Raw genomic sequence first — 12,776 nt, 5'->3', positions numbered from 1 at the left:
AGGATGCCGACAGAGCACTGGCTAGAACTTGATGTTGGTGCAGGATGTGGGCATCCAATTCTTGTCATCCGGTTTTACTGCCCTCGAGGTTTGCAGATGCTCGACGCGGGCACCACCGTCGCCTCACCTCGTCTTCGGCCTGCTCACAGCGTTTGTCCAACAACGACACTAGCCCATTGACGCCCCCCCCCCCCCCCCCCCAGGTATCGTCCTGCAAACATTGCGAGGATTCTTGGTCGAGCTGGTCTTCGCTGATCTTCATCCTTCCCCTTCGGCATGGCCAAAGACCTCATCGCAGCTTTCTCCACCGCCATCTATTGACGATTGCTTCTACAGTGACAGTATTCACGACTGCGGCCGCGCCAGCAACTGCTCTTCCCTGCCGACATTATGGCCGGCCCTGACCTCCCGCGACAGCTTCCTGTCCGTCCTCGAACACCAAGGCATATTGTCGACGCAATGGAGGCGCCCGGCATGGGAAAGCCGCTTCCGGCGTTGCCAATCGCGACTCTTGCGTTTCCACCTTTAGCCATCCCCTTGTCCAGTTTCGCCATCCATTCTCAGCGTTCCTCGAAGCGCCGATTCCAAATCAGATGCTCTCACTCTGTCATGACCCGCTTCTACTCTACGGGAGACAAGTGTGCTCTCTGCAGGCGAAAGGGCGATTTCGGTTGGGTCTACAGATGTATCGTCGATCGCGATGCCCTGATCATGGGCAAACAGGCCAATGGAATTCCTGTGGCCTTTGACGGCATTGGCTGTAGGTTCGCTGAGAAGATGACTCTAGGGAAGCATGGTCCAGAGGCCCGCCACGAGGATTATAGCTTTCTCAGGGAGATTACTCCCGAACAGATGGTTTCTTACACCCCGTCTCAAATCCAGAAGATACTGAGCCAGCGTGAGAACGTACGTCTGCGTGTAGCTTGAGTTCACGTCAAAAGGCATTCGGTTTACTAACGTAAGCACGCAATCAAAGGTCAAGAATACTATAGCAGAAGAACGCCACCAATTCGATCACCCGCGCTACAAGCATGCTAAAAAGAGATTCCCCGACGACGACCAACCGTGGATGCCAAGCCGTGAAACAGAGTGCAGCTTCACTGTCTGCCACAATTGCTGCCCAAGCGCCACCGAAAAGAATCGTATCAGCATCGATTCGGTGGTCGAAGACGATATCCAACCAACCGTGGCTGTCGGCTATGGCTTTAGCAAGTTAAAGTCAAGGCCCTACGCAAAGGCTGAGATTGTGCGCAACATTGGCTACCGACCTGTTCCTATGGTATGCTGTATATCGGCCCCACCTACACGGTTTCCTTGTCTAACATCAAGTTGAAACAGCCCATTGAACGCTCTGGACAACATTCCGCCAACGCTTGGCTTTCCACACAAAGCAATGAGGCCCTGGATATCGCTGACCAGTACCTCGGGATGGCTGCGCATGATGGTTCCTCTGACGCCGGGAACGTGATCACTCCGGTATTACCGTACCGCTTGAGTCCGCCTGGCACGCATCCCCATTCACAATGTATGGTTGGTTCCTCAACGGATACGTTCGACTTTGCGTACGCGAACGGTTCATTTGCGAGCAATTTTCTCCATGTTCGACCTCCGTGGACTCCTCCACCGACACCCCGAAACACCCCGGAAGATGGCATCAATGAATCCGAAACACTCCCTACTTTCGATACCTGTTATCTCGTCTGCAATGGGCGCAGGTTTGTATCTGGCCTCTCCCACTGTCAATGAGCTATCCCATCTAACTATTCCATAGCCCAGCTTCACTGGAGGTCAGTCCTGCAATGAGAAACATGGCCTTCTCCTCGGTGACCGATTTGCCAGTTTCTGAGCGTCAAAGGGGAACAGAGAGCACATTGGCCGAGCCTTGTCCTGAATTTTTGGACGAAGATCAGATCCCTATGCAGTTCGAAGAGAGGTACAATCCTAGCCCAATTCAAACCCTGAAGAGTAAGGTATACGTCGAGGCATGCACTACACCTCTTCCCCGACCCAACATGGACGAGATCATGTTTTTCAGCAATCGGGCTTTGCCGAGAAAGCCGAATCTTGGACGGCACCGTTCGCAGTGCGAATTTGGAAGAGGTGCAAGACCTCTGACGCCCATTTCAGTCGCGGGGCAAGATAAAAAAGTAATGAAGTCCTTGAGTTCCGAGCCGATTACCTTCCTCAAAGGCATCGCTATTACTGAAGAGGCAGCGGAGTTTGGAACTCCTGATGTTTCTGTGGCGGTTGATGTGCAGCCGCCAACCTCTGCTTATCCCAAGCAGGGTGGCAAGGCGCTCAAGTTCTGAGTAACTTCGGACTTTATTGATCGATGGCTGTCTGATGAACCAGAGGCACCCGACATGAAGAAAGCCTAAAGGAAACAGGATCAGCACACACCAACTGTAATTGCGCTACGCCACCGTTTTGGTGACACAAGAATAAAGTCCTGTGGATTGTGTACCACCGCCCAAGTCAAAGAATCCACAAATTTACAAAGCGTGGATGTCTGAAAGCGTTGTGGGAAGAACTATCTGATGATGAGCAGCGTCTCAGTGGGCTCTAGGTCAGTTGTTCAGATTTGATTGCTGGTAAGAGAAATTACATAGCCTGACAGTTAAGGATTTTCGAGTGGCAGTGAGATCGGCACCTCACTTGATCTATGAACGTCTTCAAAATCTAAAAGACTCTTTCTTAATTCCGTAAGAGAACTGGTCACTGCTTACCAGCTAGTCACGATGCGCCTGTTTGAGCAATCATTTGTGGGAGGCGGAGTTGCGGCGGTGCATGAATGACTGCTCGTACAACTTTGCCTCCTGGCCAACCAACTCGCTAGACCTACATACAGCCTTACTGTGGCCTTGGTTATATATTGAAGCCTTATTTCGAAATCACTAAGACCAGTTCGTAGGTCACCATTGTTGCCAAATGAAACAGTTCAAAGATGGAAGCCATCAAGACGTTGCTCGACAAACTGCGAGAAACCGTGACGCCGAATTCTGCTGCCATAAGAATCTCCGACAACGGCCGTATCAGTCTCTTAGCCATGAACGACGAACCATATGACGACGAGAATCACTCCAACGAAATCCAAGATGACACTCCTCAAATCCAATTGAGCCCTCAACAACTATACTCCCACCTCCGCCTAGACCCTTCCAACCCCTCCATTCGCGTTTTGGACATCGATCCACCCCACCCAAGAAGGAACCCAGACGCTCCTCTCCGGGGTACCCTCCGCGTAGTCCATCTATCCGGCCTCCCCGCCTTTACGGCCCTTTCATACACCTGGGGTCCTTACTCTTCTCCTATCGTGGACACCATCCGTTGCAATGGCTATTGTGACATACGCATTACTAAGAACGGCCGCGATGCACTTCTCGCTCTTCGAAAACGGCATTATGCGGGGGGTCCGGTGTGGAGTAGGACAACTCTCCCGCTTACTATTTGGATTGATGCCATCTGCATCAACCAGGCTGATGACGCGGAGAAGGCCGGGCAAATTGGGTTAATGGCTGAGGTGTACACGTGGGCGAGGACGGTGTGGGTGTGGCTGGGGAAAGGGGACGAGAGGACCGCCAGGGCCGTAAGGGGTTTGGAGAGAGCGGCAAAACTCAGGATTGCGCCTGTTGGGGTGCCGTGGATTGAAAAAGGCATGTACGCCGCCCGCGGTCCGAGGCCGGTGGCGTACTACAAGATGCAACTGGCCAAGAGTATGGTCAGGGTGTTCTTGCGGACCTACTGGCACCCCGTTCTATCGTTTCTCGAAGCATGTGCCCTTGGTAGACCTCAGAAGGGCGGTTTGCTGGCGTCCGGAGATATCGATTGCTTGCTGGATAGGGAGTGGCTGGAGCGAGTGTGGACATTCCAGGAGATTGTGCTGGCGAGCAATCCCATCATTGTCTGTGGAGAGGAGACGATCGGTTGGGCGCAATTCCAGCAAGGGCTCGACTGCCTTGATCGAATGAGGCCGTCCTTTCCAAGCACGGGCAGCATCTGGGGCGACAGCAGCAGAAACGGGCCCGCTTCATCCATCAAATTGCGGTACCAGCTTTTCAAGGGCTGGGCCATTTCCGAAGACTTCCAAACTGGCAGCGATTTGACGAGTCGGGCTGATGAATCCATGACAATATCAGATGTTTCACAGCGATGGTCGAACCTTTTCCACGTCTGGCGAACGGTTTCTCGCCCCACGAGCTGGAATGGACGAGCTTTTCGCAGTGTGCCCAAGCTGAATGGTCCAGAGCAGAACGGCAACAGCTTACAGAACGAAGGCTTTGCAAACTATTTCTCCGTCAAGAAATACGAAGGCCAATTCAACATCGGAAGACTATGGAATCAAGTCAGACTCATGATTCTACTCCCATACGTCGGGCTCTTAACAGTTTCTATTGCCATCGCAATATGGGCTACATGTAGCTTTGTATTGGCTGATGGCTTCGCAGAGGTCAAAAAGACGTATTTCTTTACTTCCATGTTTGCAACATTCTTTGTTTTCAGCAATTTCATCCCATTTCTTATTTATGTTTCTCTTACCATGGGCTATCCTACTGTAGGGACACATGCGCAGTCCGACGTCGATGCGGCCAACGGTTTGGTTGCAATCATCCGCGTCCTTAGGGACCGTAAGGCCCAAGAGGCCCACGACAAATCATTTGCCACGCATGGTGTACTGAAGCGACTGGGTATCTCGCTTCCACAGCCTGATTACAAAAAACCGCTCGGAAAAGTGTACCACGAGCTATACACCGAGTTGGTAAAACGGGAACCATCGTGTATCGCCCTCCTATCGGACGTAAAAGGACCAGCACTGCAAGGAGCACCGAGCTGGGTTCCGAGCTGGGGATCAGAGAAGCTACATTTGGTGAAAGATGATACTATCTACAGCCGCATCGAAGATCCGTCAAGGCCAGACTCTTTGGACTTGGTGAAGTGGAATTCGGAAACCGAGATCGTCGTCAAGGGATTCTTCATTGGAGAGTTAAGTTACACTTCACAGCCTATCGGACGCGAAAAACGAATGGATAACGTTGAGCCCGTATGGCGTGGCTCCCTCACTGCTATTGACGAGTGGCGGCGAGAGCTCGTCGAGTTATACGCACGACAAACGCCCCGGTGCGAGTACAACTCGTTCTCGATATCTCTGACGCTGTGCCCATCCAGTCAGTCATCGCCAGCAGATTGGTGTGAAGAGGACTTTAGGCGATGGCACAAGATTCTGACCTCACCTGGCTATGATGATGCCTCTAGGCATGAGTTGATTGAGCTGGCGCTGTCAGAGCGGGAGTTCCAAGCGCGCAGATTTACCGATTATATCTGCCGAGGTTTTGCCGGCACTGCCAGCCTGTTTGTTTCGAATGATGGATTTGTTGGAAAAGGACCGAGCGGGATAGAGAAGGGAGATGAGATATACCTGATCGATGGTGTCGGTCAGCCCATGATAATGCGGAAGCAGGGGGTCAGTGGCAAGTACAGAGTCATCGGTCCAGCTTTTGCTTGCCATATAAAAGATCTTCATACATTCGAAGATGGAGACCGAGGGGTCCTGGATAGCAAACGGTGGGGGCCGGTTACCCTTGTCTGAGTGCTCTACAATACAATGCTGGTTTGTTTGTTAGTTTAGTATTTCGGTTAGAGGTTGAACAGGGGAGATATAGTTCTAGAACTCTTGTTAGCTCTATTCAAGTTTCCATCTATAGCGACTGACAATGACCTGGGTATCATACGCCACAGAAGCCTCTTTTTATGCCTTCATCCGTTTCCCTCAGGACCCCCAAAATTGGAAGATATAAGAGTGTAGTCCCCTTTCAGTACTCACGGTTTGAAAATTGAAGGCTTTTCCTACATTCGGTGGCTCTAGAGTGGAAAACGGGCGCTTTTTGTACCAAACTAACAAACATACCAGGACTGGATTGTACAACCAAGTTTCATTCGTCTAGGACTTGGGGCGGAGGAAAATTGTTGGCTTGACGTTCGACAAACGAAAGCAAGAAATATCCACGCGAATGATTCAGGAAGAGGTTCATAGAAACTGAACGTGCTGCTAAAACTCACATCTATCGCACCTGCCACTCGTTAGCCTCTTCACAACATGCAAAACCTCAAGTGTGGGATCACCAACGAGATCAAGCGGTTGGATACGATTGATTGAATACTATGGAGAAGAAAGAGGAAGAGGGAGACTGGCCGAGTCTGGAAGGCTAGATATAGTACGGTCTGGGCAGGGCACAAAGTAGGGACTGGGCTATGCCCAGTGCTATGCCCAGTAAATGCCAGAGACCCACCAACACACCCCCATAGACTAGAAGACTGCCAAAGAGTATCTACCTCTATACTATTTATATTATAATATCTTTCATAGTGTTGATAATATTTTCAAGCCCAAGGAACCCTCTTCTAGACCATACCCATCAACTTAATAAATTTAGCGTACTTATCTAGCTTCAACGGCTTTATCAGACCGTCGGCTAGCATCTCGTCACCTAGTAAGTACTTAATTATAAATACCTTCCTTTCCACCTCTTAAATCAACTATTTATACTATATATTAATATATTTGTTTCTAGTAGGTAGATTGGGGTTAAGAATCCGGTCTTTAGCGTTACTACTATCCGTATAAAGAATCCTATTAATCTTATGAAGGCTTAGATTCATATTCAAATTATCGAATATACTACTAACCTAATTAAGTACCTTAGCCGTAGGTACCAAATTAGTAAACTCTACTTCTATTATACTAATTATAATGAAATTTTACTATTTAAACTTTTAAAGGACGGGGTTATAAGTAAAGAATATAATGTAGCTAACTATATTCTTCTTTAAAGGAATATTGTTAATAAAGGAGGCGTTTATATACGTATAGAAGGACGGGGTTATTAATAGCGAGAGTATACCGCCTAATTCAATACTTAAATTGGGGTACTTAGATAGATATTGTTATAAATATTTTATAACGACGAAATAGTAGTTAGTAGGCTTTTTAATACCCTTTAATAGCTTATTGACGGTAAATATAATATTTAGCTGGGTGCTTATCGAAATCTAATTTAGGGAGCTAATCTTCTTAGGGTAAAACTTAGCTTCCTTTAGTAATATATTATTACCCCTATAGATCTTATAGTCCGGTAGCTATAGTATTTTAATGCTATAGAGCTTACTATTATTATTAAATTTAACAATAACCAATTTAGTATATCGTTATTAGGATATAAAGACTATACGAGTCTAGCGGTCCCTTACAATATTGTAACCTAGAAATGTATATACTTATCCTAATTCTTTAAGTTTAAAATAGTTAGTAAATTAGTTTTTAATTTAATTGACAATAGCTACGGTTAGCGCGGCGATAAGAAGGTCGTTAATGTATAGTACTAATAGTATTCCCAGTGCTTTATTAGTAAATAAATAAGAGTTTGCAAATACTAGTATAAATCCAGCTTCTTTAAATACTAGGACGAAGGTATTAAACTAATAAAGTAGAGAACGTTTAAAACTATAAAGTACCTTAGTAAACTAATATACCACATCTTCTTTACTATAACCGGGTATAGCCTTCTTAAGTACTATCGGCTGCTTAATATAATACTAAGTATCGTTAGGAATAGAAGTATTTAAGAAAGTAGTATTGAAATTAAATTAATAGTATTTGTAATTGTTTATAGCTATAATTATTAAGAATAGTCTGATATTGATAGAGTATACTACCGTTATATAGATCTCTTATACCGCCTAATTACTTTATTCGAAATTACTATAGACTACCTATCTAACTCTAACTTTCTAGTCTTTAATATCGATATCGTACTTCTCGTTATATACCTATTTTCTAAGCAAAACCTCTATATTTAGAAATCTAGGGACTAAAGTATAAATTCCCCTATCTTCGAGTACCTTAACTTACTTCTTTATTATTAATAACTAGTATAATTTAAAGTTATTTTACTTATGTACTACTTAATAATTCTTAGGGATAAAATATTAAACTTTACCGGTAGCGATAACTACTATATTATAGTTAATTTTAATAGTAGTAAGGTAGTATACGGGTATTATACATTTTACTAAATAACCTTCTATTATACCGTGAAAATTATTAGGTAAATCTATTGAATTTTAAATAATATTACTATTACTATCTTTTACCTATTAAACGTTGTACTTAAAATCTATTAACTTCGCTGTAGAGCAACGAGGTCTACCTTTACTTACTTCTATATTTAGTAGTTATATACCAAACTTAAAGGGCTAGCTTCCCTATCTTAATTAAGTCTATATAGATTATTAATTTATAGGGTTTAGCGGAATTATTGTAAGGTTTGAATTTGGGATTGGAGGGCCTAAATTCGAGGTCGAAGGCTCCGAATTCGGGTTCGGAGGGTCCGAATTCAAGGCTTATTCCTTTAAATTTATCTTCAGTTAAAACTATAATTTACTTATTTATAATGTTAGCGACGGGGTATATTGTCGCGTACGGGCGGGATTCGGTGTGCCTATCGGCGGTAGTCGCGCTACTGAAATTGGTTATTAAAGACTATTAAATAACGGGGTACTTAGAGTAATATATATAATTAGTTTATTAGAATCGTATCGGCCGTATTAATCGCGGGGTATAGGGTTTTTTTTATTAAAATTTTTAAAATTAAAAAGGTCGTCGTTATACTCGATGGTCTCTCTAACCAACGAGTTTAACGGTTAATACTATAGCGGATCTAGTAATAAGCGCGCTAGTAAGGTTTTTAGAGCTGGAGTCGGGGTTAATAACGGTAATACCGGTAGTATTATATTAATTAGAGTATTCGGCGGAGGTGCTATAGTTACTAGAGTCGTTGAGGCGATTGGAGTAGTTGAGTTGATTGGGGCAATCGGGTGGATTAGAGTAGTTATAGTAGCCGTTGCGGTTGAGGGTGCTAGTATAACTTTTGGCGAGAGTAGTAGTATAATTGTTATCTCCTATATCTTTTTAACTTCTTATTGGGGTAATTCTACTACTTTCTATAAATATACTTATAGAATCGTACTATCTATTTTTACTTAGATTTAGTAGCCGCTTTCTACTACCTTATTAATTTCATTAATTGTCTAGTTTAAAAAGATAATATAATATTCAATAACGTTACTATTACTACTACGGACTGGATCCTTATAGTTAACCGGGTCTTTTTTAAGGAAGGTTACTGCGTTGGTTCTAACGATTTCTGTGAGAGGAACGGTACAATAGATGCGAATAGTCTGAATGTATTATCTAGAGAAGAATCTAACTATTAGGAGGTTTACCGCTACTCGGGTCTTATACTCTATTCTATATCCGTTGATCCTGCCTGCTAGTGGTCGTCTCGGTCGTCCTAACTATAGTAGGGTTAACGTCCTCAATGGTCGTCCTAACTATAGCAGGGTTAACCTCTTACAATGCCCCCTCCCAAATTAATAATCGTCCCGATTATCGCTAAGTATATAGAAATGGATAATCTTTGAATAATCTGGTATAACTATAAAAATAATAGTAATAGTTATAGTGATTGGTAGTGTAGTATTGTAATTAGTCTATAGGTGAACAGCCTAAGGTTTTATTAAATTGTAATACTTAAATATCGTAGTATTGTACTGAATAATAATTATCTTTTATAGAAAGATTATTGCTAGTACGACCGATCGATAATAAGGATAATGTAATGAAGAAGGAAATGGGTTTGAGCTGGATAATTGGTATTGGATGAATAATTTTAATTGAGAATAAAAGAAAAAAGGAAAAAGAAAAGAAATAGTATTATTATAAATATAGTAGCGCCATTATCCTTTAAGAGTAACTTAATAAGGATAGGCTATTGCAATATTTTTAATTATTGTCCGTTACTATACTCCAATTATCGTTAAATTAAATTTTAATAGGTTCTAGAGCAGCGGCTAGGTTGGCGATAGGCGCTAGGGCAATAGGCGCTAGAGCGATAGGCGTTGGGGCGATAGCCGTTAGGGAAATAAGCGCTAAGGCGGTAGTTAGTTCGGCGATAGGCGCTATAGGTTCGATTCGCTTTTCGAAGCTTATCTAAGGTCCGGACTTTATATACGTATATTATTGCCCGGCCTATATTTCTATAAAGTACGGGTATTTAGGGCCGGTGGGTGAGCTGATAGTTTTAGTAGTATTATTAAATTTTAATTCGTCCTACGCGATTTGGGCTACGCGCGGCGTTTTAAATATTATATTAATCGTTATACCGGTTCTAAATCTCCGATTAATAGTTGTACTAATATTATTCTAGTAATTAATTATATTTATAGTTCTATCCTTGGGTAGATTTTTAATAATTTTAAATATTTCTTTAGAATAGTATATAATATCTCTTATTTTATTTACTATTTATTCATACTCTCTAACTATAAGGTTATGTTTGTGTTAGAGGCTATTGTATTCGTTGCGTAGATCGATATATTTATTATTCAATTTATAGTAATTGTTGCGTTACTTTTCTAGGTCCTTATATTATTTGTTTTGTTCTTTATAAAATTCGTAATAAATTTATCGGAATTCATTTAGCTCAGCTTGGATAATGTTCTGAAATTTCTATTTTTTAATTAAACTATTATTAATTGTATCGGTTGGGTATTTAGTTACTATTAGGTTAATAGTATTATTATTAATAGTAATTAGTCGAATAGCGGTAATTAATTAAATGGCAGTAATTAGTTGGATAGCGGTAGTTAGTTGAATAGTGCCGATTATAGTCTATTTAATAGAATTAAAGGGTTTAGGGACTCTAGGTTTTTTTAATATTTAGTATAGTAGTATTCGGTTCTATAATATTAGGGGCGGGGGCGATTAGTTTGGGTTAATTAGGAATTAGGTTCGTTAGTTCGGTTAGGCCTTTAGGGTAGGCGAATTATTAATTATAGCGCATTTTAACAATAATTATATATTGTATATTAATTAATTTAGCGTCTCTTAAGTAAATAACTATAATATTGTATACTTTTAATTTTAATTATTCGCGGGCGATAATTAGTATATTTATTAATTTATTAGTATTAAAGGTTTAGATTATTTTATCGATAATAAAATCAAATATTTCTCTTATTTTACGCCGTACTAGAAGCGCTATATTATTATCCTAATATATTAGGATTATAGATTTATTACCGGTGTAAATATAGTATTAGTTAGTTTTAATTATTAATATAAGGTTAGCGGCCTTTAAATTAGTGAATTATTTTATTATATTATAATTTAAGGTAAATATTATAAAGTAAACTATTTTAATAATAATATAGTTCAACGGCTTAATACCGTTTTCGATAATAGCGTTATCGATCCCCTTCTATAAGTTAGTACCTTTAATAGTCGTAATAATTTTAAGGGCGTTATAATTACAATTATAATAATTATTATTAAATATCTATTTATAAATACTATAGTTTATTAATATATTTATTACTATAATTGTCTTTTCTGTAGGTAGGTAATTACGGATAATTTATTTAATTTTAGGTAGTAGATCGTTATCGGTACGTTCGGCTTAGGGTTTCCCGGTTCGTTTCTTCGATAATAGTTAGATCTACTATTATCCCGTTTGCTTTTGTACGTTAATTAAGTATATAATTATTGTTCTATACTATTTATTATTAGTATCTATTTTCAGTAACTATATTTAATAGATAGTGTATTGCGTTTATATTAGTAGTAAGGTGAGTAGGTATTGAAATCCTTATAAGTTGATTTAAGGTTTATTTAGTAATAGTATTAATATTGGTAATAGTAGTAAAGTAAGTGGGTATTGAGATCCTTGTAAGTTGATTTAAAGTTTGTATAGTAATAGTATTTCTTATTCGTAAAGTGATAGTATAGGAATTAGTAGTAGCGACGATGGTTATTTAGGGAGCGATAGTATAATAGATAATAATTTTAGTGGTAATTAAATTAAGGATAAAAAGGCTTTTATATTCGAGATGTACTTTCTAATAGATTTTATTATTAATAGTATTTCGAATAAGGTAATAAGTAGTACTATATTTGAGGTTTTTAACGTTTCGCTTTATTTATATTTTATTAGGATAGTAATAATAATATTTAATTTAGGAATATAATCTACTTTAATTACTATAGTTTTATCCGCTAATAATTTATTTATACGTTTAAATAATTTAAGGTTAATAGGATAAAGTCGTTCGTAATTACGAACGAGATTTTGGGCGTTCTCTATTAATCCGTTAATATATAGACTACCTCGTAGGTGCTATTTATTATATTCTATACTATAACCTCTATATTTGACCTAATACTTAATAAACGGTTTATAGCTATGCTATAAGATTTTTCGATCTATTATTTTTTTAATTTCGTATAATTGCTAATCGTCGGTATCGCCCTTAACGATAATACAGTCGCCTAGTTACTCTTTACGATAAAATAAATCTTTACCTTAGGGGTATTCTCTCAGATAGCTAACCGAAATAATTAAATGAATTTTCTATATGCAAGGCAATTCGAGTTCGTATATAAGATTATTAATTTTACATTTGACTAGAAACGGGCTAATTCGTTAGTTAGTATATTTATATAATTTAATTCCTAATTAGGTATAGTTTTTATATAGTTGTAATATAATTTTATCGCCTTCGGCGAATTAAAGTAATCGATAATTCTAATCGAATATTAATTTGTACTTTGTTGTAGCCTAATTAATAATTTTAATTACTTTACGATAATATAGGTGTTTAATAATATTAAAATTACTTTCTTCGAAGTCTATTAGTTTAAGTAGGTCGAACGCTATATTTAGTTT

General features: G+C 40.2%; 2 protein-coding genes across 2 annotated transcripts; both read left to right on the top strand.

The window, feature by feature from the left end:
- Nucleotides 1-390: 390 nt before the first annotated feature.
- NCU07841 (hypothetical protein) lies at nucleotides 391-2,340 on the top strand (the record flags this gene model as incomplete). Its single annotated transcript, XM_957629.2, has 4 exons — nucleotides 391-906; nucleotides 977-1,279; nucleotides 1,339-1,715; nucleotides 1,772-2,340. 4 exons carry the CDS (start codon nucleotides 391-393, stop codon nucleotides 2,307-2,309), a joined length of 1,734 nt encoding a protein of 577 aa, XP_962722.1. The 3' UTR covers nucleotides 2,310-2,340.
- Nucleotides 2,341-2,919: 579 nt separating this feature from the next.
- NCU07840 (hypothetical protein) lies at nucleotides 2,920-5,584 on the top strand (the record flags this gene model as incomplete). Its single annotated transcript, XM_957628.2, has 1 exon — nucleotides 2,920-5,584. Exon 1 carries the CDS (start codon nucleotides 2,945-2,947, stop codon nucleotides 5,582-5,584), a length of 2,640 nt encoding a protein of 879 aa, XP_962721.1. The 5' UTR covers nucleotides 2,920-2,944.
- Nucleotides 5,585-12,776: the final 7,192 nt, after the last annotated feature.

This window comes from Neurospora crassa, linkage group III, assembly GCF_000182925.2.
Source record: "Neurospora crassa OR74A linkage group III, whole genome shotgun sequence".
NCBI classification, from domain to species: domain Eukaryota; kingdom Fungi; phylum Ascomycota; class Sordariomycetes; order Sordariales; family Sordariaceae; genus Neurospora; species Neurospora crassa.
Note: the sequence above shows the minus strand (reverse complement) of the source record. Positions and strands in the feature narration are given on the sequence as shown.